The sequence below is a fragment of the Etheostoma cragini genome, chromosome 3 (assembly GCF_013103735.1).
Source record: "Etheostoma cragini isolate CJK2018 chromosome 3, CSU_Ecrag_1.0, whole genome shotgun sequence".
In the NCBI taxonomy this organism is placed as follows: domain Eukaryota; kingdom Metazoa; phylum Chordata; class Actinopteri; order Perciformes; family Percidae; genus Etheostoma; species Etheostoma cragini.
In genome coordinates, this window is record NC_048409.1 from 1,514,011 (window position 1) to 1,538,163 (window position 24,153).

The 24,153-nt window shown below is 41.1% G+C and overlaps 1 protein-coding gene and 1 long non-coding RNA gene across 6 annotated transcripts in view; one reads left to right on the forward strand and one right to left on the reverse strand.

Annotated features, from left to right (window-relative positions):
• Positions 1–926: 926 nt before the first annotated feature.
• LOC117938465 lies at positions 927–19,347 on the forward strand. Its single transcript, XR_004655400.1, has 3 exons — positions 927–1,346; positions 9,514–9,516; positions 19,335–19,347. It is a non-coding gene; the product is annotated as an uncharacterized LOC117938465 (long non-coding RNA).
• LOC117938423 (rho GTPase-activating protein 42) overlaps positions 2,027–24,153 on the reverse strand; it is an 81,124-nt gene continuing 58,997 nt past the window's right edge. The window contains exons 7-25 of one of the 5 annotated variants that reach the window (XM_034863021.1): positions 23,249–23,353; positions 22,292–22,421; positions 21,847–21,947; positions 21,058–21,167; positions 19,323–19,379; positions 16,155–16,233; positions 15,783–15,822; positions 15,406–15,468; positions 15,140–15,214; positions 12,410–12,494; positions 12,160–12,218; positions 11,216–11,321; positions 10,896–11,055; positions 9,604–9,754; positions 8,146–8,535; positions 7,040–7,196; positions 5,449–5,511; positions 4,920–4,999; positions 2,027–3,162 (exon numbers count right to left, since the gene is read on the reverse strand). In XM_034863021.1, the coding sequence (XP_034718912.1) occupies positions 3,074–3,162; positions 4,920–4,999; positions 5,449–5,511; positions 7,040–7,196; positions 8,146–8,535; positions 9,604–9,754; positions 10,896–11,055; positions 11,216–11,321; positions 12,160–12,218; positions 12,410–12,494; positions 15,140–15,214; positions 15,406–15,468; positions 15,783–15,822; positions 16,155–16,233; positions 19,323–19,379; positions 21,058–21,167; positions 21,847–21,947; positions 22,292–22,421; positions 23,249–23,353 (2,100 nt within the window). In that variant the 3' untranslated portion in view covers positions 2,027–3,073. Of the gene's footprint in view, positions 3,163–4,919; positions 5,000–5,448; positions 5,512–7,035; positions 7,197–8,145; positions 8,548–9,603; positions 9,755–10,895; positions 11,056–11,215; positions 11,322–12,159; positions 12,219–12,409; positions 12,495–15,139; positions 15,215–15,405; positions 15,469–15,782; positions 15,823–16,154; positions 16,234–19,322; positions 19,380–21,057; positions 21,168–21,846; positions 21,948–22,291; positions 22,422–23,248; positions 23,354–24,153 lie in introns of those variants that run through there. The other 4 variants (XM_034863013.1, XM_034863038.1, XM_034863027.1 and 1 more) reach the window with 4 other exon arrangements.

Sequence of the window (24,153 nt, forward strand, 5' to 3'; positions counted from 1 at the left end):
CTTTTCTGGGTTGTAGTTTTTAGACGGTCCCTAAGGTCTAACTGCCTCTCAACACAGGAACTACACACAGCTGAATTAACACAACTTTCGTGTCTTTCTGTCACATCTCCAGCAGTCAGATTCACTGTGTTCACTCAGAAATAATCACTGCACATGGGGGGGGGGGGCACTTTTAATGGTTAATGTTGAACATGTTTAGAGACTAAAAACAGGTTTAAAACTTGCCCTGTTGAAGCCTGTTGGGTGCTAACTCTCGCAGGAGGATAACTCGGGTTTAGGCAGCACTGATTGGTTAGTTTCTCTCTACTGACAGACCTGATTGGTTAGTTTCTCTCTACTGACAGACAACAGAGCTAAATATTGAAATTGACCGGAATTCTCCTTTAAACTAATGAAATTCTTTTCGGGTCATCAGCAGTGACTCACAGGGAGGAGAAACTGATAAGAAGATGACCATCAGTAAAATATTTGATAAAAAAAACAAAAACTTCCTGTTCTCTTCAGTGATTAGATTTAACCCAGTTAGAGCACATCTCCACCAAGGCTGCACTACGCCCTAATTAGAGACCCCTAATGTGTTTATAACAACATATTCAAAAGCTTTTCATTTACGTACGGATCTGCATCTAAATCACACAATGACAAATGCTGATGGGATGCATGTGACAGATTTGAAGTGAGGGCATTAGTTGTACAAAATAGTTCAAAAATCCCCCATTTCACAATGTCAGAATGAATCCTTAAACATCAGCATACAGATCTGTAAAAAAACATATGATCCCTTTCTCCTTGGCACATGGTCTTACTCTAAATGAAATAAATATGTTCATATGTTTTTTTAAGCTGTACAATTAACAAACAAAATTAAAAAAAAAGTTACCCAAAAATCTAACTTCCCTAACACCGGTTGTAAAACGTCACAAGGATAGGAAGGAAGCGCCATCACATGTGAAGAGAACTGGATTATTTCTGTGTTCAATGAAAACTACAACAGTATACAACTTAAACTCTCTAATTGTGACAAAGAATTTGGACCACAGGTTGAATAAATCACGCTGTTTATTTAATTTATTATTTTATGAACAGTCAACACACAGTATATTATTGCAAGGAAACATGCTTGCCATATAAGATAGGATATGAATCATTCGTCAATCATTTCCCCCTGGAGATTCAGTTTGTAGGGAGTATTATTCCAGCATCAATGTTCAAGGGCACCTCACATTCTTAATGCTGTAAATGGAAAAGAGGGCCCTGATCCGGGCAAGTACCAGACCTCAAATACCTTCCCAAGTACATATACGGCCCCCAGAGAAAGACTCTTAGTGTGGAGTCGTTTTTCAGTTGTTGATTGTTGTATTTATTTTATCTTTTTCTTTCTGAAACACTATTAGAACATTTTACAGGTAATGGTATCTTTAACATAATATAAACTGATACATGTCTAGTGTTCATTAATAGTGCATCAGTGTACTAGTGAGTACAGTACCACAGGAGGCTTTAACGGGGAAAGCTCCACCTTATGAACATAGAATTCATGACGTGATGAAAACACTTTTACTTAGGGCATATAGTTGGTGTGATCATTTATACTAATAAAAACACAAGAAGTAAATACTTTTTGAATAGCAACAACAGATGAACAGCAAAAGCTAGGGATGTCGCAATCTGATTGAGTAGTATCGGATCAGGAAGTATCGGACAGGGAAATATCGGATCGGGAAGTATCTGATCGGAAGTATCAGTAGCAAAGTATTGGATCGGGAAGTATCAAATTGGATAATATTAGATCAGGAAGTATCGGACAGGGAAATATCGAATCAGGAAGTATCAGATCGGGAAGTATCAGATCGGGAAGTATCAGATACGGAAGTTTTGGATCGGGAAGTAATGCATTGGGAAGTATTGGATAGTATCAGATCAGGAAGTATTGGATCAGAGCCGAAATGGGTATTTTTCAACTGATCGAGGACACCGTTCTCCACCATTCTACGAAGAAGTTCACTGTGTTAGTGCGTTTTACCAAACTGCTGTTAAATGTTTTAAGCTTTCAAACAAAAAAACAGTGTGCAGCTCTTTTATCTAGGCAATTACAAGTATTGGATTTGTGGATCGGGGGTCAAGTAAGCTGATGGAGCCATCCCTAGCACGAGCATGAATGTGGAGTACAGTAGCGGGTAGCTCACCAGAAAGTGCACTGCAGCAGGGACCAGGTTCAGGGGAAGAACACTGATCACAAGCCCTAAACAGGAAAGTTAAGGTGCAAACCTATTATGGTTTTTCTACTAGATTCTCATGGATTAGATTAATATCATGATTTTAAATCACAGTTTGTTCAATTACAGCTAATAGAAAATGTCTATGAAACTACAGATATGTAGAGCTGCAACAAGGATTATTTTCATAATCCATTAATTTGTGGATTAGTTTCTGGATGAAGGGATTAGTTCTATAAAATGTGGATCGGTGTTTCCCAAAGCCCAAGACAAAGTCCTCAAATGTCTTGTTTTGTTCACAACACAACACAAAGACATTCAGTTTACTGTCACACACAAGAGAAGAAACTAGAAGATTTAAGAAGCAGGAATTTGTACTTTAAAAAAGACTTAATCTGATTGGTCAATTATCAAAATAACTGGTGATTAATTGAATACTTGACAAATAACTGATCAATTGATTAATCTTTGCAGCTCGACAGTTTTTCATGAACAACTTGATGAAAGGAAAGTGGGGTGTTTATCTAATGGGAAGTTAAAATATAATATATTTCTGAAAATAAAACATGTGAAATTGAATGTGATTGTTTTTTGATTCTGTCGGCTAATACCGGGACTAAAACATCAGTGCAGTCGATGGGTAATACATATTTACATCTAACAATAAAATATCATTGTATTACATAGATCTCAAAAAAGCAATTACTGCCCTGCTTAATATCTGCTAAGAGGAATGTCAGCTACCAGCAAAAACACAAACATAACTTGAACATCACACACATCATCACTGTGTATTATTAATCTATTTTTTTTTTTTTCATGGATGCCATGAAAAAGACCCAATGTTTAAAATCTTGTTAGAGGAAGACAACATAATTCTCAGGGATTAAACCTTTTTTTCCCTCGTATGTTGCTTGGAGCCAGCCTGGTTCAACAGACGGGTAGACTGCCGGACAAAAAGAGAGAAACCACTTTAATATCCAAGAGAAGCAGACTCTTGATCCAGTATAACCTGATTAGAATCACTCAGTCTGATTTGGTTCCATTATGTCCCAGACTTAGAGAAGAAAAAAAGAAGGTGATTGGCAGAAAAATAAACATGGACAGCGTAGCAGATAGAGAAAGACTGCTCTTTGAATTCAGTCCTTATGGAGCACTTTGCAGGCTTGAAAGCAGCATCAACCGGCTTAATCACACACACACACATAGTATAAACTGTGAAGACAACCAGAAAAAACATTGCGAGGATGGACCAAAATTAAGATGACGGCTTTAAAAATGATCTGCTAAGACAATCTAGGTGAGTTAAGTTGAATAAGGAGGCAGAGAAAACTGGCCTAATATTATTAAGAGCAATAAAAGTCCTGTGAGCATTTGTTGTGGCTGCTGGCTCTGCTGCGTGTGTTAACAGGAAACAGAGACTAGTGCCTTCCATCACGGGTTACAGTGACCTGCCTGCACTGGTTGTGGGCCAAGTCATCTCCTCATGGAAAAAGTAAAGGCAATGAAAAAAAATCCTGGACTGTTTATACTTTAGCAATGCATATGGGGGTGTCAGGATGGGAGCAAACCAATGTGATGCATCCAGGGGTGGAAGAAGTATTCCGATCCTTTACGTAAGTAAAAGTACTAATACCACCCTGTGAGAAGACTCTGTTACAAGTAAAAGTCCTGTATTGAAAATGTTACTTAAGTCAAAGTGAGTAAGTATCATCAGGGAACGGTTCTTAAAGTATTTAAAGAAAAAAACACTCAATGCAACTGTAGAAAGTGTAACGGTCTAATCATTTCAGCTGGACTGTTTTATTGTCTGGGAGTTTAATTTATGCACTACATGTGTAAAAATCCTAATGTGTAACGTAATTAACTAAAGCTGTCAGATGAGTGGAGTAAAAAGTACAATATTTCAATCTGAATTGTAGCGGAGTAGAAGTAGAAAGTGTCATGAAAAGAAAAGACTTAAGTAAAGTACAAATACCATTACAATTTGTACCTAAGAATAGTTTTTGAGTAAATGTACTCAGTTACATTCCCCCGCTGGATGCCTCCACAGACCACAGGGAACGAGCCTTGGCGAATTCTGCCAGCACACAGCAGACAGGAGGCATGCATGCTGTTTGGGAGAACTTCTGGACTACTGTACTTACTAGGAATGTTGAGGTACTTGTACTTTACTTGAGTCTTTTCTTCTCATGCCACTTTCTACTTCTACCGCTACATTTCAAAGAGAAATATTTGACTTCTTACTCCGCTACATTCATCTGACAGCTTTAGTTGCTAGTTACTTTAGCTACTAGTTACTTTAGTGACTCCGCTGCATTCATCTGACAGATTTAGTTACTAGTTACTTTAGTTACTCCGCTGCATTCATCTGAGAGTTTTAGTTACTAGTTACTTTAAATATTATAATTTTTGCACACAGAACACACATAGTGTATAAAACACGTTATATTATAAATAAAACTACCCAACAATATGTAAGCACTTTTTCTTGACGCTTTCTACCCTTTTTTCGTTTCCAGTATCTAAAATGGGAGGATTGTTCTGCATTGACTACTTTTACTTGTATTACTGTAAGTACATTTTCCTACTGATATACGTTGACTTGAGTGACATTTTCAATGCAGGACTTTTACTAGTGACAGCGTGGTGTTGGTACTTTTACTGAAGCGGAGCCTCCTGCCTAGCTCTGGCTCTGCTTACCGTTTGAGAAGTGCGCCCCCCGGGGGAAGCTGAGCTCGTGGCTGTGCTCCGCCTCGCAGGAGTACATCGCTTTGGCGTCTCTGTAAAGACAACAAAAAACAGGCGATGTCACGGCAGATTGGAAGAGAATTAGAATTTATAAACTACATGTGTAAAGTAAGTAACTAAAGCTGTCAGATGAATGGAGTAAAAGTAAGATATTTCTTTCTGAATTGTTGCAGAGTAGAAGTAGAAAGTGGCATGAAAAGAAAAGAAAAGACTTAAGTAAAGTACAAGTACATTACAATTTGTATTTAAGTACAGTGCTTGAGTAAATGTACTTAGTTACATTCCACCGCTGGATTCCTTTACATAACACAGGAATCTAGGCTTGGTGTGTTCTGTCAGCACACACATATACTTTTACTTTGAATACTTTAAGAACATTTTCCTACTGACATAAGTTTACTTAATTAACATTTTCAAAGCAAGATTGGAAGAGATAGTAGAAGAGAAGACTGTTAAAGGTGGTGTCATGTTTTTACAGCACCTTCCGACTTGAACCGACTGCGGGGAAGTGGCATTTTCAAAAAGCAGAGCTCTGGCAGCGACCCTGAAACAAAATAATAGAAACAGGACTTCAGCACACCTGATTGGGTCAGGGATGCAAAGAACAGCGGAAAAACAATGTGGTTGGTGAATCATGTCGCTGAAAGAAAAATGTGCTAATAATATAATACTAGTGTTATCTATTTTGAGATATCATTGTCTATAAAACTAAACCTAAACAAAAACAAGTGGGTCCACTTTCTCTAGGCCCTGGCAGCGTCGCCTCATTGTTCAGAGCGAGGTGAAAGGCTTGACTACACAGAACGGGAGGTTTCCTTCCTCTGGGCGACTCGGCTCCAGCACGGTGCTGGATGGAGTAAAACTATGTTACCAAGTTGCTCATGACCCTGTGGGCAGCACCCTCCGAGTCAGCAGAGCCTGGGGCGAGCTGGGTGCTGTACGAGGGAGCTGCTCCAGAGACTGCGTGGCTGCTTCTTAAGTCAAACAATGTGTTTGTTCAGCGAGGAGGAGTGCAGCCTGCTGTTGGGTCACATCAACCCCAGAGCAGGCACGGTGGAATCAGAGCCAGAGAGGAAAATACATAAATCTGTCAACACACACTCATCGGATCTGAGAGAGCTCTCCATGCTCAATGCTCATGAACAGACCGGGGGAGGGCTGGCAATAAGAGGGGAGGGACGGAGAGAGAGAGACGGAAAGATGGGAGACAGAGAGAGGGTGAGACAAAGAAAGGCAGAGAGGGAGAGGGGCAGAGAGGGGGAGGCAGAGAGAGGGAGAGAATGAGAGGGAGAGAGGCAGAGAGGGAAAGACGGAGTGGGGCAGAGAAGAAGGGAGGGAGGGAGAAAGGGGGAGAAAGAGAGAGATAGAGACGGAGAGAGGCAGAGAAGGACAAAGGGAGGGAGTAGGGGGGGGCAGAGAGAGGGAGGCAGAGAAGGAGAGAGGGAAGGAGAAAGGGGAGACAAAGAGAAGGAGAGAGGAAGTGAGGGTGGGAGGGAGGGAGGGGGAGACGGAGAGATGGAGAGAGAGCGGGAGGAAGAAACTCGTCAGGCCTGATTGACTTGCAGTTATTTTGTGTGGGCACATGAAACTGCGAGTACATTTCTTTCCATATATCCATGCTTTGGGCCCTCCTTGACATCTGTCTGTCTGGAGGTTTTACAAGTTTTCAAACAGTGACGAGGCGATATCCTCCGACTTTGTCGAAGATAAATAGCTCAATATAAAGTTTTCAATATATAAATGTATATATACAAAGACAGCAAACAAACTATTGTGGTCATTAATAATTTATCTTATTACTAGAGCCAAGTTAACACCTTCAAATCACTTGTTTTCTCAGACAGACAAAAAACAAAGTAAAGCAGCAGCACAAAAGATAACAGCTGTTAATCAATTATTGCAATTGTAGTATTCTGCCAAAAGCTAACTGAATATTCAATTTATCATTTCAGCACTGGGTCTTAGGCAAGGAATAATAAATAAAATGTCCACAGGACAAGATTTCATAGACGGCATTACACTGCAGTCGATATCACATAGTACAGTATGAGAAGTGGTCGGTAGGTGATTACACTGAGCCGGGTCTTTGGTAGCCGTTGCTGACGGAGGCGTCCCTCCTGCAGCGCAGCACTTGTTTGGGTGGAAGGTCTGGCTGCTTGGCAGGCTTTAAACTCTCACTGGGATCCAGTTTGGACAGACTTGTAACAGATCCAGAGCAGCTCCTGTGGCCTTGAGGGAGACACAGAGATGGTCAGTAGCTAGGTAAGGACTACTAGCCAGTCAGAAGTAGAGCATGAGGGCCCTGACAGTACCTAGGTAAGGACTACTAGCCAGGCAGAAGTAGAGTATGAGGGCCCTGACAGTACCTAGGTAAGGACTACTAGCCAGTCAGAAGCAGAGTATGAGGGCCCTGACAGTACCTAGGTAAGGACTACTAGCCAGTCAGAAGCAGAGTACGAGGGCCCTGACAGTACCTAGGTAAGGACTACTAGCCAGTCAGAAGCAGAGTATGCCCTGCTAGGAGCTGGGTGAGCATTATTATTATTAACGTTGATCTCAGAAGTAAAGGCTGGACTACAGCAGAGCTGTTTGGAGCAGTCTGTGAACAGTGTTTCCTTCTGAAGTCCCGTTGGGGGGACTTTGGGCTTTTTCACTTTGTAATCAAATAACATGCACAAAAACTATGTACAACACAATAGAGGAATGGGTAAAGTCTAAAAGCATAATATGAGCACTTAAAATATTTTGGGGGAGATTATCAACTTTTAAGATTGTATTGGTGCATTTTTAGGCCTTTATTTGACAGGACAGCTTAGACTTAAAAGAGAGAGAGAGAGAGGGGGGATGACATGCAGCAAAGGGACGCAGTTCAGAGTCGAACATGCGGCTGTTGTGGCGAGAACTGAGCCTCTGTACACGGGGCGCACACTCTACCAGGTGAGCTCCTCGGGCACCCCGAGATTATCAATTCCTAATGTATACATTAATCTGGTGCATTACAGAAAAGGAATACTTGAGGGTTACTTCTTGCTTGTATAATTCACAGCATACATTTTCTGAGAATATCAAAATTTTTATTGTAAGTTAAATTTCCCTAACATAACGGATGTTAACTTGGGAAATGTAATCCAATCGGGACCTTGTTGATCAGAATGAAATCACTTGATGATCATCCTACCTTCAGATATATGCAGTGATTTCAGAGAGGGAGCAGCGGAGCGGCTCAGCGGAGCTGGCCTGAGGTCCATGCGGCAGTGCGGGGCTTTTTTGGGGGCGGGAGACAGCCAGGCTACGGTGCCTATTGAGGACAGGCTGAGTGCGTCCTCGGACTCTCCATCTGTACGCCCGGTGTCCTCCCTGGAGCTGGACTCGGGGCTGCTGACACACAGAGCGCTCCTGGGGCCGTCTGAGAGCTGGGACGGCGAGCGGCGGAGGTCCAGCAGCGACTTGTCCTTGGCCTGAGAACAGGAAGCGGTTTTGGAGGAGCTGTTCTGCTCCGAGGAGTGGGAGGACAAGGACTCCATGCTGCCCATGGGAGTGCTGCTCGCACTGCTGCTGAGAGTGTCACCTATGCAGGGACCAGAGAAGAGGCAGACCGGGCCCTCATTAAAACCTGCTGAGTGAAGGAGTGATTACGCTCACTGAAAATGAAAATGTCTTTTTTTTTTCTGAAGCAATATTTTCAATCTGGATGCTCTGCCAGTTTTCTTACACTGGACGGTGGGGCGCACACGCGAGTGGCAGCACATTCTCTGCACGTCAGATCAGATCCTGAATAGTCTATCTCAGCGACGTTTCATTAACGGGATCGTTCCGGGCCCGCTTGATGTCCCTCACCGTCCTCTTTCTTTTTTTAAAGATTGTTTTTTGGGTACTTGAAGCCTTTATTTATAGTACAGCTGAAGACATGAAGGGGGGGGGGGGGCATGCACCAAAGAGCCGCAGGTCGCAGTAGAACTCACAGCCGTCCACTTTCTTTATGTGGGCATTCTAAACTCTAGTTGATACCATAGTTGAGTGGGGGGGAAAAGATTGATACACCATAGTATGGCAAAACTGTATCGATACCCAGTCGCCAAGTATGGATCTATTCTAATATACTGCATGTGTTGGTCAGTTTGTCCCATTTTAAGTGATATGAGCAAAAAGAAATGTTACTTTTTAGTTAAACAGATGTTGACAAAGTTTCCTTTTGGGGACATCATTTGAAATTGGGATACATTAGAAGTTGGAAAAAAGGTCATACATTGCAATATATCGCAGAATGTTGCAATATGTTTAAAATCGCAATAATATCGTATCGTGGCATACGTATCATGATGACGTTGTAGCGGGAGGTGTCTAGTGATTCCTACCCCTACTAGTGGATTTACCCCCCGAGCTCAAACCAACAATCAAATTATTTTTAGGAGAAACAAATTCTCATCACACACTCAACAGCTGTTTTAATTCCCGAGCTCGCCTCCCTAAGTACACATGTTCCTCCAAAACAAGTTCCTTCCCGAGACGATTTAGCAGAGGCACCGTACTTGCGTCATTAAGTTAGTGTGTGCAGATGTCAGAGAGAGGTCACCAGCAGGTTTTAGGAAATTTGACAATGATGACCTGTGGCGGTAATCGCTGCTTTGGTACTCACTTTCTGCATCTGCCAGACACAGTGTTGGGGTGTAGAGGCTGCGGGGCTTCCTGGGCCCCGTGGACAGACAGATGGCCCTGCTTCTGCGAGAGCCAGGCCGGCTCTGGGGTTGGGGCAGGGGTACATTGGGGTCCGGAGGCTGGTGGAAGATCTGGAGGTCCAGAAAGGAGCCCTGATTACTACACAATGTATTCCTTACCAGTACAGACTGGTATACAATACAGACAGACATTTTTTTGTGACTATTTAGCAGTGGCACTGTGGCTCCGTCCGGAGCTTAGCCCCGCCCACGATGATTGGGATTGGTTTAAAGAAATGCCATTAAACTAGAGCACAGTTTCTTCCCATCCGAATGCGGTGTGGACTATCCAATCATTCCTCCACAGCGCTGTGGAGGAATGATTGGCAAAACGAGACTATATTGACCCTGCTGCAAGGTAAAATACAAACAGAGGTGTGATACAATCAAACTTGGTTTTTTAATCTATAAACAGTTTCTCAATTTAATTATTATGTTTCTAATCTAATAAATCAAGATATTTGGTTTATTAATAATGCAATATTAAATTGCAAATACCATGTTAAAAACAGGCTATGCATATTTTCTATCCGCATGCAGGGTCATGCTCAGTGACTCTTTGTCATAAATTAAATAAATCTGGATTTTGGCCATGAATTTGGTGAATTTTGCAATAAAATTCCTTTTAAGTATGTAAGTAAGTAAGTGAAGTGTATTTGTATAGCACCTTTCACAGATAAAATAAATAACATTTAAATACAAAATAGAAAACACAACAAACAACCATAAAAATCTCTTGACAAACTAAAGCCAGCTTGAACAGCAGAGTCTTCAACTGCTTTTTAAACAAGTCGACAGAATCCACAACGTAGAGAGGGAGGCAGGTCAATGATCGACCCCCTCCATCCAACCATCCATCCATCCATCCATCCATCTATCCATCTTCGACCGCTTATCCGGTATCAGGTCGCAGGGGGCAGCAGCTCCAGCAGGGGACCCCAAACCTCCCTCTCCCGAGGCCACATCAACCAGCTCGGACTGGGGGATCCCGAGGCGTTCCCAGGCCAGGTTGGAGATCCAATCCCTCCACCTTGTCCTGGGTCTTCCCCGAGGCCTCATCCCAGCTGGACGTGCTCCCAGGAGGCATCCTTACCAGATGCCCGAACCACCTCAACTGGCTCCTTTCAACGCGAAGGAGCAGCGGCTCTACTCGGACCCCCTCTAGTAAGCATTAAATGGAGTACTGTGCGTTCAAAGCCAAACTAGGACTTACCTTGTTGAAGTTCTCAATAAGTATTTCCACCACAATGTTCTGAAACTTGATGTTCATCATGGCAGCCACGGTTTCCTCTTGTGACCGCATCAGGGTGGGCCCAAAAATGACCCCCAGGTTGGACACCGTCATCAGGTTGGACTGGCTTTGAGTGGACACCCTGCAGGTAGAGGACAGGGACATAACATGCTGTTCTTCCCCAGCTAGTGACAGTAACACAAACAGAATTAAAGTGTCCCCGAAATTGGGAAGGCAATTTAATCAGTCCCAGCAATGTCTTTGAGACTGCAGTGGAACTGATACATTACAGGAGAACGTACGTGACAAGGTGTTTTATTAGTAGCTCCAGCATTTCCTTGTTCTTTTCAGGCAGCTTATGAACCAACGCATGGACAGCACACACCCTGTAGTTCTGGTCATCTGACTCTGAAGAAAGGCAAACAAGTAGAAAACGATCAAGATCACATACTAATACAAACAAAATGACAATTAATTATTTTAGATCAATCTAACAAGTGTTACAGTAACTGGGATCACAGTGAAAGAATATTCTAATGAAACTGTTACTATATTAGCATGGTAATACCCAGCCAATACAAATGCAGTTGCTTTGTGAATGTTGTTTTTTATAAAAATGTTTTGGGATATTTTGTGTTTTCTAATATGTTGTGTGTAATTTTTTTTAATGTTGTGTTTTTTTAAATGTCTACATGCTTTGTGGAATTTTTTTTTGGGGTGGGGGGTGGATTTTGTTCTTTGTGAAATGTCGTGTTTTCTAGAATACCTTCATGCCTTTTAAAATGTTTTTGGGAATCTCCTTCTTTGAGAAATGTTGTTTTTCATAAAATGTACTGTTTTGTGAAATGTTGTGTTTCCTGATATGTTGTGTTTTCTGAAATGTGTTTTCTAGAATGTCTTTATGTTTTGTGAAATGTTTTTTTTTGGAATGTCACGCTTTGTGAACTGTCGTTTTTCATAAAAGGTTGTGTTGTCCAATATGTTGTGTTTGGTGAAACCTCGTGTTTTCTGAAACCCTGTCGTGCTTTGTGAAATGTCATGTTCTGTGAATTATGGCTGCGACTTTTCCTTGAGGGCCACCGTAGTAACCTGATGTGGTGCTTCATCAGTGGTGTGTGTTTTAAATTTGACAATGCTCTGCCAACTTAAGAATCTCTCTTTCATGCAAGCCTATTATAATAAAAAAATAATACATGGTAAAACACATGTTATTTCATAACTATTACAGGTACGTTTCATAACTTACTAACAGCCAGGACAAAGTCTTTGTGCAGCTTGAATGTCATTAGAGGCTCAGAGAGACACCTGGTGAATAAAGAGAAGAGTGGTCATTGATTTCCTGAGTGACGCGGCTCTCCTGAATGCAGCCGACTAACTTAGAGAGTAAGTGGCAGCCCTGAATGCATGACTAACACCAGGGAGGATTCACAGATGCATTATGGAGATAATAATGACTCCTGAAAGCTAAGGACAGGCAGACGTCGGGGCGAGCTGACCTGAGATAATTCTTCAGGCCGCTGGTGATAGTTTTGTTGTCCCACGTCTCCGGATCCAGGTCCATATCCACAGGTGCCTTGGTTGCTATTGGAAACACATAGACAGGGAGATTTTATAGCACCACAGCAATAAACTGTGTGAAGAAGCCAACACAACCTGACATGACCTGACAGGCTGCTTATCTGAGCATTAACAATACTGTCTTCCTGTGTAGAGACACTCAATAGGACCATCTGAAATAAATAAAGTGTGGTGTCTCACAGAGATGGAGATCAAGCTTTAGAGAGAATTTCATAAATCATTAAGACATTTAGACAAGACTACTTTGGGGCACCCATTAAAATGGTAAGGACAAAGTAGTATAATATGCAGTAGTATGGGACCGGATGGCTGTTACACTGTCACACCACAAGGAGGACCTCTTACCTCACTCTGCAGAGTCACATGACTTTTGCTAAAGCTGGTGGATGGTTGTGAAAAATGAATTGTTCCTACACTAGAGCAGAGATCTTCAACAAGGGGTCCGTGACCCATAGGGGGTCCTCAGGGGGGCTGCCAAATTTAGGTTTATGAAATTTATTTTGCAAGTTTCTTTGTTGGAAAAATATAAATGTATGACAATAAACTTTAAAATGAATCCAGCATATTAATTGCAAAGATAAATTGGCCTATTTGTGAAAAAAGGGTGTACACATTAAAGATGTGTTTGCTATGGGTACGGCAGCCTCTGGGATGGCCAAGCAGTTATATATTAGGATTCACTTTGCCTTCCAAATGCATGTTTAATGTTAAAAGATATTGTATAAATAATAACCCTTTATTTCCATCCATCCGGCCCAGTTTAATATGCAACTCAATTGTATACAATATATTTGGAAGAGGGGGATCCTACTCAGTCTCTCTTTCAGCTAAGGGGTCCCTTGCGTGAAGGTTGAAGGACCGTGCGCTAGATGAAAAAGAAGATGGCCCTCAGGGATTTGGAAATTAAATAAGTATCTATTTATATTTTTACTGTGATGGGAGTAAAAATGTAGGGGTCCTTGAAGGGGCTCCAGGTGGTCCCCAGCAACAAGTGGATTCATTTATTTTCACTTTATTCCATTGGTGAGTAACACAAATACATAATGTACTGTATGACTACAATGATTTGTCACAGGATTCAAACACGTTTAATAAAAAAAAACATTAGGGATGCACCGGTACCAGTTTCTTTAAGATCAAGCATAAGTACCATGCTTTTTTTTCTATTCAAAGCTCAGTGCTCTGGACATTTCCCTGGGCTAGTGTCAATAAAATAAATCATAGAATTCCCAATATCAGTTTAGAAAGAATGAAGAACGTGAAGTCTGATGACGTTGTTCCCGTGCATCTTAAGTACCCATGTGGATTTAGTGATCCAGACACCCCCCCCCCCCCCCCCCATTACAGCTACACATGCATTCATATTGATAGTGAAACCTGAATCAGTTTTTTCCTTTGTTTGTTATTGTTGTTAATGGTTTCATTTGTACTGCGTGTTACCTATCTTGTTCCTATTTTATACATTTTAACCAGTAATAATTTGAATAATGTTCAATAATGTTGCCCACTTGCTGTTTGATTTATTTGTACTTCAACATAAATGGTTGTCTCAACTGAATCATGGTACTGTGTCCACTGTACCACATAAGGGTACAGTCGAGACAAAAATCACCTTATTTTTATGAGCTAATTGTGAAAAATATAAACTACGTATAGGTATTATTGATTTATATTGTCTTAGTCTACAAGCTAATGAAACGTCATGTGGCATGTCATGTGGAAATTCCCTTTTTTTCATTATTCAGTATATTTTGTGTGAAAAATCAAAACGCAAAAAGGGTCTCAACTGTACTCAGTCTACCCTATTATTAATTATTAATGCCTGGTCTTCAAGTGCAATTATGCATTGGGCTAGAGCCCAGTTCTTTTATTTACAGAGAAAATTCTCCAAACAGCTGACAGTGCTCCTCTTCAGTAGCCTACCCCTGCATGACGGAGCCGTTGATGTCACATTGCTGTGAGGTGGTATCGGGGGGGATTTTATGATCACGGCACGGCATCGGACCAAAACCAGATACTGGATTGGTTTCGGTGCATCCCTAGACATCTGTGTCAGCTGAGGGTCCTCGATATGAAGGAGTTTGGGAACTACTCCTTTAACCCTTCTGTTGGCGTCCATTCGACCTTGCACTTGTGATCCTCCAAGGTCAAAACTGAAAACCATTTTGTTTTTTGTCTTCTGGCATTTATTTCGATGTTGTTGTTTTTTACATTTAAGCTTCTTTTCATTACCATATATAAACACCACAAACACCAAGTTATTCCTAGTTTTACACTTATTTTTGGAATTTATGGTCAAAAAACCTCATTTATAGGATATTGTACCCTATACTTGAGTTACAAAATGCAGAAATTATGAATTATTTAGACTAATATTAAAGGGAAGATAATCACAGACTGGTATATGTGAATCTTCAGTTGAGATACCGTTTCAAAACATTTTTTTTTTTTTTTCTTCAATGCCCAAGAATTGAATAAAAACATTTTATGAGAGTAGAGATCCAATCAGTTGTTGTACTCACAGAGCGCGTTGTATGGAATCATATGTGTTTTTTTTGGTTGATAAAAATTTGGTGATTAACAAGAAACTCTTATATTTTTAAATTACGGCTCTGGTTCATTTTTCCTCTGATTTTCAGGCTACTTACAGAAGACCGTGGTCATCAGCTTCTGTACTTTGGAGTTGACTCCTCCGGTTCTGTACAGTCCCATTGTAGTTAAGCCTGTGCAGAAATGCAAAAGGAAATGAAAGAATTGGAACAAGGAACAAAGATTTTCTGTTTGGTTAAGACTTATGCAAATGATGTGTGCCGTCATGTCCACTAATAAATGAAACACATTGATATTCATAATCAGAGCCAGGCTGCATTCAAGTCATTTGACAGATGAAAGCTGAGAGATTTAAATGTCTCACCTCTATTCTCCACCAGGTCAATGCATTTCCTTACGAAGTTAAAACCAGCCTCATTAAGAAACGCTGTAATACAACACGAGAATAGGGTTGACATGTCAATTACCGCCTGGGTTAGCCACGCATCGTGCAGGAGTAACAAGCACTCCCCAATGCCTCTGCTCTGACTAATAAGATACAATCCTCGTGCTGGAAGGCTCCCCTATGTCAGTTGAGTGGGTGGATGTCAAGTAATTGTGTTAATGAACAGAGATTTCTATAGCATGTGTTTATATGTGACTGTGTTCATGTGTTGGATTTTATTCCAAGTCTTAGAAAGCTAAATTTATCCATTTCTATGATGAAAGGGGTTTGGAAAGATAATAAAAACACACACTTACTCTCCTCCTTTTTGCTTAAAATGGCTGGCAGGTTGTAAATCTAGACAATGTTTGCAAAAAAAACATGACGTTAAGAAACCATTTAGTTACAATTGAACAAAATGCCCAAAATAAGAGAACATGTGTCACAGTTTTTACCCAGCGGTCCTGTGCTTTGACTGGACTGTCCTATTGTTAGCACAAGCCGATGGTGAGGTCATAGTTTCTTAAGAAGACTTAAGCTGAACCCACCAGAAGAGGGTGCCAGTCACAAATGATTCAGTTCTTGGTGGTGTTTTCTTGTCAAACAAACAACTAAAAAAAAAAACTCCTGGCCAAACATCAGCCAGCCCAGAATGAATATTTCACAGACCAACAGGCAGAGTTCCTCACCGGCTCCTTGCCATCCATGGCCTCCAGCCACAATCTTCTGTGTGACTCTGACAGGGCCTGCAGTGTCATCACACCATGCCTGGAAGAATTTCAGAGAAAAGCTGCTCTCAGTCTGATTTCATTGCCTTGGGGTCCCTGGACAGACCTTGTTTACACTGGCTGAGACCGCTATAAAAGGACTAGTGTGACTAAAATAGCTCATATGCTAATGCTTGACTTCAAGCAGGTGCCCACAGTTGGCTCGGTGCTTCACATCCCACTCCCAATTAGATGCTACATGTGCTTAATATTAGAGTGATTTTGTTGTTGTTGTTGTTGTTCACCCAACATGCATTCACCTTCACGTCATCGGAGTTCTTGTCTCATCTCAACATGTGTTACATAGCCTGTCTGAGCATTACGTGCAGCTGGTACACAGCACCGCTACAGGATGCAGTAAGCTGGTGATAACATTATCTGATTATACTGGCAAACAAAAACACCCCCCCCACCCCCCACCCCCACCCAGTAGTGATATTAGTACTAGCATGGAGCCATGTCAAGTTGCATGTGTTAACAGGTAATATTAACCAAATTAGGAAATTAAACCAACAGATTTTTAATATTCCCTCTAGTGGTATCTCACACAGCGGATAGTGTTAGATCTATTTCACTAAGTTTTTAGATATCTGTGTCTGATATTTATGCCCCACTCTCCAATACAGTGGAGATGGAAGATTTCATTTGTGATGCTCACAGCATTGAAAGCATTCAAAATATCATCTCCTTCCAGAAAAAGGGACTCGTGTTATCAGTTTGCTTTGGAAGGACTTTCTGTTGAAGTCCGTATGAAAACTGCAGATCGTTATGTCTGTGGATTACCTAGAGTACCGGGGACACGTTGCTGTTCAGATTCCATAAATAACATTTATTTCCTTCCTTTGAGCACCACAAACGAAATTCAGTTCAAAGGGCAAATCCGGCCAATAGAACTTAACAATTTGCATGGCTGAATTTAGTAATTTGTGTGAAATAAGCATTTAAAGATGAGGTTGGGAGCTAGTTGGCCTGATTGTGGCGGGGCTATAGGTTGATTATAATGAGAATAAACAGATGAGGTTGAAGCTGCCTGGAGCTTAGCCCACACTGTCCTTGTGATGGGTACATGAGTGTTGGGGCATCGCCGTTTATGATAAATGAGTTATCCTGCAAATAAAGTGCAGTTATTGTCCAAGCTTAGCAACACTCCCCAAGGGTGAGCCGTGGAGGCCGCGCTGGCGCTGGGCAACACTAACGCCTGGTGCTGGTGAGCTACCTCTATCTTCTCAAGTACACAGCCCAATAATGAGCTCATATCAAGCTCTCATAACGTCTAACTAGATCAATTCAGCCAGAGTTCATTAGCTGGCGGCCAACTTAGCAATGTTTGATCTCTGGCCAATACCCTATCCTATTCCATCCGTCATGAGTGTTCCCATCCGGCTCAATGATTTCAAACTTCTAAAAAGAAGGCAAAACGATCAATTGATTCTCAGAGTGACATCAATCAATGTATTATTTGAGTAATTGCGGGAAATCATTTCAGAGTATGTCTGGTCTCCCTTGGCCCGTATTGACCCAAGTGATTTTGTGAATGCATCAGTCTTTCATTAGAAGGGTTGAACAGAGACACTTTCCCATAACTATCATTTATAAATGGCAAATTGACCGTTAATTCAACGTTAGTTAATAGTCATGTTTCAAACAAATAATGAACGTATGGCTGCAACCTGATCTCATAGAATTCTGTGAAATGAACACGGCCCCTTAAGTTGAAGAAAAGGTCGTGGGGGGGGGGGGGATGGTTGGGTTTAGGAATCTTGACACATGGGACACAATCCCCGGTCTCCTGGGTGAAAGCCCATTGTTGTTTGACCCCCCCCACCCCTCCCCCCCCCAACTACTCAGTACAGTTGTCGCTCCGTAGGCCACGTCATCTTCCCTTTGACTTGACTTTGGCGTGCGCTGTAACAGTTCCTGATCATTTCACGGAATCCTGTGAGACCTGGCTGTATGATTTATAAGCTTTACTAATTATTAGGAATGCTTAAATTGATAATCTTATCATTTGTTTTGTGTAATATAAAATGATTAATTTATAAATGTAGATAGTTATTAATTTGTCAGTGGTTATACATTGTTTCTAAACATTGTATGGATGTTAATAAGTTGCAACTAATGCTCATATTAATTAGTTAATATTAACAAGTGGTTGATTTTGCACCATGTGACATTATTTTGGCCCCATTAAATCTTTTTTTAAAGATCTGTAAAGAGAAGATTATTTGATTATATTGCATTGATAATAGCTCTCTAAATAACCTCAATAAAGGCTTTATTTAAAGTATTTATTAACCACACCAGGGTTTTAGCCAGAACCAAAGGAAATTAACCAGCACCAAAATGAGAAAAAATAGCAATTCAAATCCTCTCTGAATATGTTTGATAGGAATTTACCAAACAACCGTGTAACAAGCAGAACATAAACTTCTTCAAAAATCTCAGTTTTCCAGTCCAGAGTCGGTCTGTGTCAGACTCTCCCGGTGATTTTTACACCAGTATTTAAACATTAATACTATTTTTTTAAGCAGTTTTGTTGATTAGAGTTTCATTCACCCAAGAATAATAGACAGTCGTGATTATAAAATTGCAAATGCATAGATTTATTTTTAAGAAAAAGGTAACAAGGGACCTTATTGTCTTTACAGTGCGGGGAACGATCATGCTAAGCCTACTATTGTGCGTAGCCCCCCCCCCCCCCCACTAAAAATAAAGGCCCATTCTGAGTCAAGAAAAACCTGCTAGCAAGGTATTAGAATCATTAGTTGCAACTTTATAACAGCTGGTTTAGAAATTATTTGGTAATCATGAACACATTCTAAATAGAATATGTAATTTCAATGATGTGTGCAACAATTATTTGTTAAAAGAAACAATTCTAGCGTAACTAATGAATAGTAAAAAGTATAAAATATATATATATATATATATATATATATATATATATATATAACGTAGCATTTATCAGTGATGGTTATTAGAGAGTGTAGCTGAAGGGGTGGATTTGAGATCAAGCGTAGGATACGATTGGCAGCACACATGCAGCACATGCAACTGCTCTGAAAGGGCAGCACTGGTCAGTTCACATACCGGACTTTACAGAAAAACTGAAGCGGTCTGAAAAGAGTTCCACGACAGATGTCATTTCTACATCGACACGAACACAGAGAAAAGATAGAATGGGTTCAAAAAGAAAGGGAGTCAATATGGATGTTGAGAGCATACAACAAACAGGAGCTGGGGAGGGAGAGGACCATGCAGGGTACAAACAGAGCTGGAAACATCTGGCAGACCGGGGGTCTTTGAAGATGTTAATCAAACCTGAACAGCTCTTGCAATGCTGAGTACTCCCATGATAATCTAGGTCAATTGCAAGTATCAATTGGGTTCAATAGAACACAAAATGCATGAGTACAAAAAACATCCACATGCACTTCCTCAGTCTTTAAATGGGTTAGTTGTAAAAAAACAAAACATGAATTTACCACTGTTTGCATGTATGCTTTGATAGGCAGTGAAAGGATTGTTTATTCACACCATTTACCAAAAGGCAGTATATAATTTAGTATATTTTACAGTATATTGATATTAAATAGATATTGAATTTGGTGGAGTGAAATGTTTTCCTATAGACTGTAAAAATAATGAACGCAGCTTCCGAGTCGGAAAAGTGAAGCAGAGGCTGAAGTAGCTCATTTCCAGCGGGGGTGACGCCACTGGTTGCAAACAGAAGTGTTTGTTGAGAAGTCTATGGGAAAATGAGCCTACTTCTGTCTTAATATATTACTCAGTAAACATTTTCAACATGAGTTCATGGTCTCAGTTGCTAGTTCTCAAGTCTTCTCCAACAGAGCGTGATGTTCCTTTTGTAAATTATGGTCCCATTTATTTTAAAACGGACGATAAAGCGCGGGATGCTTTGGGACAGTGGCACTGTGGACATTAAAAAAGACAAAGTTGTCTATGTTTTCATCTCAAACTTTGACCATATCACAACATTTTGGTCGCATTAAAAAGTCTTATTCAGCGTTCTGAGAACTAAATTCCCTCGCTGTGCTAGTGCTAGCTGGTCACTCAAAGGAACACACCACTGTTGGGTGGGATAGGGGAGTATATTGGGCTGAAGCACCGTCCCCGGGTCCCTGTCTGCCTAGGAAATGGTCTAGTCTTAATCTGCAACGTACAACATGTTAACGGGCAGCCTAGGACTCCATTCACTATGCTAAGCTAACTAGCAGCGGTGCTGCCAGTGTAGCACCAGACTAAAACAATGCATGCACTGAGACAGAAAATGCGTTGTCTCCAGCTAGGGGAGACCATGATAAGCCCTATTTCAACAAATGGTGGCTTGTTCCTTTAAGGGAAAGTTGGTTTCTCTGTCCCGCCGTACATGCAGATTAATCTCGCCAAATGCCGCCACTCCGCATTTACCCGCCAGTAAATCTCCGCCGGATGACTCGCTTCAGAAGGGTTGAACATCAACAACCCTTTCCCTTCAGCCTTTAGCGCAACGTCATCGCGTCCCTAAACAACGCTGGTTTGCCCACATCATCCTCTCCAGCTCCACCCCCTCATCAAAAACCAAGATGGCCGCGGTCATACAGCCAAACTCAAAGCTTCAAACAAATAGGGGAAGTAACTCCGGGATACTACGCCCACTATTTTTACAACGGTTTTCTCCAAATGCACTCTTATAACTAATGATGATAAAATAAATAGAACTGGTGTTTATAGTGTTAAATATCATGTTTTGTGTATGTTTTTTACTCCAGGTAAGATGTAAGACATTTTTGGGAACATGCAGAGGATTCAAACAATCCCAGACCTCTCCATCACTTCGATGTCAAAGCAGAACCGCTTGTCGATGGAGTCCGTTTTCCTCCGAATGCAGGACTTGAGCTTGAACATCTCGGGCTGATTCACGACAAGACCATTCTGGAAGAAAACCCGTCGTACAGCCATCAAAACTAACGGCAATGAAAAATCTGGATTCTAAAAATAGTAACACAATTATCCAAATGGTAAATACAAAAACTTGTAGGAATTGTTGGGACAAATGCAAAACTCAAGATCTCAAGTTTGAAAGTTGAGATCGCCAGTAGGCTACATGTTATTTAGTTTTTTTCCCTCCAGTTGAGATCTCAAGTTTGAAGACTCATTTTTATATTTTTTACTTATTTTACTTTTTTATTTTTATTTTTTCCTCCATGAACATCAAGATCTCGACTTTAGTGATTTTTATTGTCCTTATTTAAATCTTTTGTTCTCCATGTCACCTCTGGGGCTCCGTACATTTGCTTGTAAATGAAGTGAATCTGTTCTGTTGAACGTGTAAAACAACACTCTCTCTGTTAAAAGGCTTTCATTCCTTTCTGGTTATTTGTGGATTTTGTTATCTCTGAACCATTTTTGTCAAGCCTTTCCTTTTCTGTTCCCATGTCACAGTCCTGTCATCTCAACTTTATTTTTCTTTTTTCCCCTCTGGGGTAAGACATTCTTTTAAGACTCAAGGGGGTTCGTTGTTTCACCCGCACAGATCATACTTGCTCAGTCGTTTCTCAGCTTTTATCATTTGCACTTGCAACCAAACTGAACTAAAACTGAACTAAAGTACCTGTTTCCCGGCAGATTTGGTTTCAGTGTTGCTCATGGTGAACGCCTTGCTGCCTTTCTCATATGTGCAGTAGTGACGTGTCCAAGTGCATCCCAGGGGACCTGGGACACAAAAATGAAGAAAATAGTGTTTGCATTTTTCTCAGAAAAACAAGCTTCTGGAAAGACTTCTGAAAAGCAATTTGCAATCAAAGTGTGATAAATCAAATGTTGTTTATCACTGCAGATAAGGATGTGGGTATCTCTCCCCTTGTTTGAGAGCACATCAAAGTGAATCGGTAAAGAGGATGAATTATGAGCTTCTGTGCGAGAGGATCTTCTCAGGAGAGGCCTGGGAAAAAACTTAAGAGTTTATGGTGATAGATGTAAAACCATGCACTTATATATGCTGTGGGGGGGATGTAAGAGGGCCTGGCTGGCTGGAAGCCTGGCAACAAAAGACTCACGTTTCTCCTGGACGTACAGGAAGCCTTCCATCGTCCACTGGCCCGGGGGTTTATAGTCCTGGTCTGCAGACCTTATCCTCTTCATCAGCTTCTCCACTTCCTGCTTAGTGCTCATAAAGTTGTTTCGTGTCTGCGCAGATCAAAACACAGGATTGGGTTATAATTGCATTGACAGAGGAAGTCTTGTGCAACTGTTTTCTGCAACTTCTCATCTCGAGTACCATTATATTGCTTACAGTACATCACGGAGCAGACTGAAACAGATGAAAGGAAAAAAATATTGGACAAATGCTGCACGTTTGTGCAGCGACATGAGAACACCTGGGGAAAAGTGCACATTGGCGAGCCGTTTGGAAATACCAGTCACAGTGCCTAATTGAAATGAAAGACATTGATGTTGGACAAATACACTTGTTAAGAGGTGATCCAAACTAAGGACAGAGACTCAATTGTTAATGCTCCCAGGAATCCTCTATTTGGGATTGTAAAAGGTCAGTACAGTATACGGCTGTTTCATATCCCAAACTAGAGATGCTGAGACAGCTTCACCTTCTCCGACTCCTATTAGAGCCCTCTGCTTCTGAGGACACGGAGAGAGGGTTACGGAGTGGAAATTGTCGGGGCTATGGCGCTGACATGTTGGGTCAGAGAGAAATTTGAGCCCTCAGGCTGCAAATGGTGAGGTCATGGTGATGGAAGGAGAGGGCATGGCAGCAGCTAGTTTTACTCCTTAATTCTAACTCTTTTTTGACACAGTACCATTAAATGGCCCGCAGTAACTGCCTGCAATGCAACACTCACAAATATTGATCCACTGAGCAGCAACAAATCTCATTTAATCACACAACTATCCATTTGTGAAAAGTGGGTTTGTTATACCGGTGGTATGATAAGCTGCAGAATCTGATTACGTGGCTGGGTGCCTTTGTGTACAACCCCCGAGGTGTTGAGACTTACGTTCTGTAGGTTGAACTGCAGCTGCTGTTTGTACGGCTCAAACTCGTGAGCCAGCTCATATCCTTCATGGTAGAACGTGAATAAGCCCTGGAGGAAGGCCAGGAGCTGGAGAGGAGCAATGTTTAAGGGTGATTTACAGAGTTAATATAGAGTATGATTACTAATTTACATGAGAAAGCACATTTAAAAAAAAAGGTACATTGCAACATAAAACGGTCCATTTTGAACACCCAAAATGATAATCACTACTATAATCACACAATTATCATTCCATGTCTCGAAATCACAGGGAATCCCGTCTGCAGTGGTTTCTACTTTTCACCCATGAATTTCATTTTAATACTGTTGAGCTATGATGATAATGTTGTGTTTACTTTCATTTTGTGCCATCAATCAATTCGTCACTAAATGTCACACTCTGTGGATATCCACTTTTAATTTTAATGTACATGTGGCACTCTTAGCCTAAAAGAATTAATTTCTCATTAAACAGGATTGTACTTTGTGGAAAAACTTATTTGCAGATCTGACAAAATCATAGATTTTCATCTGGATGCACTGAATATTGCACAAAAGAGGCCAAGAAAACGAAAACTTTCAGAAAGTTTTAGTTTCTTTATGGCTGACAGATATTGATCTTATTTGAATGTATTACAGCCTTGGCCATCGTAGCAAAAAATAAATTTAAAAGGCACTGGCAGTATTGTTGGAGGGAAAGAGCTGATCCCATCTCATAACATGGAGGATCGCACAAACATTAAGCCGCTCGCAGTCAAATCCTCAGACACAACCACAGATGTAATTCCACAATGATGCTTGCTATACCAAATGTTCAAGGATGGAGCATGTTATGTGTGCCCAGATTAATCACAGGCAAGGTGAGGCTTGTCAATGTGCCCCCCCCC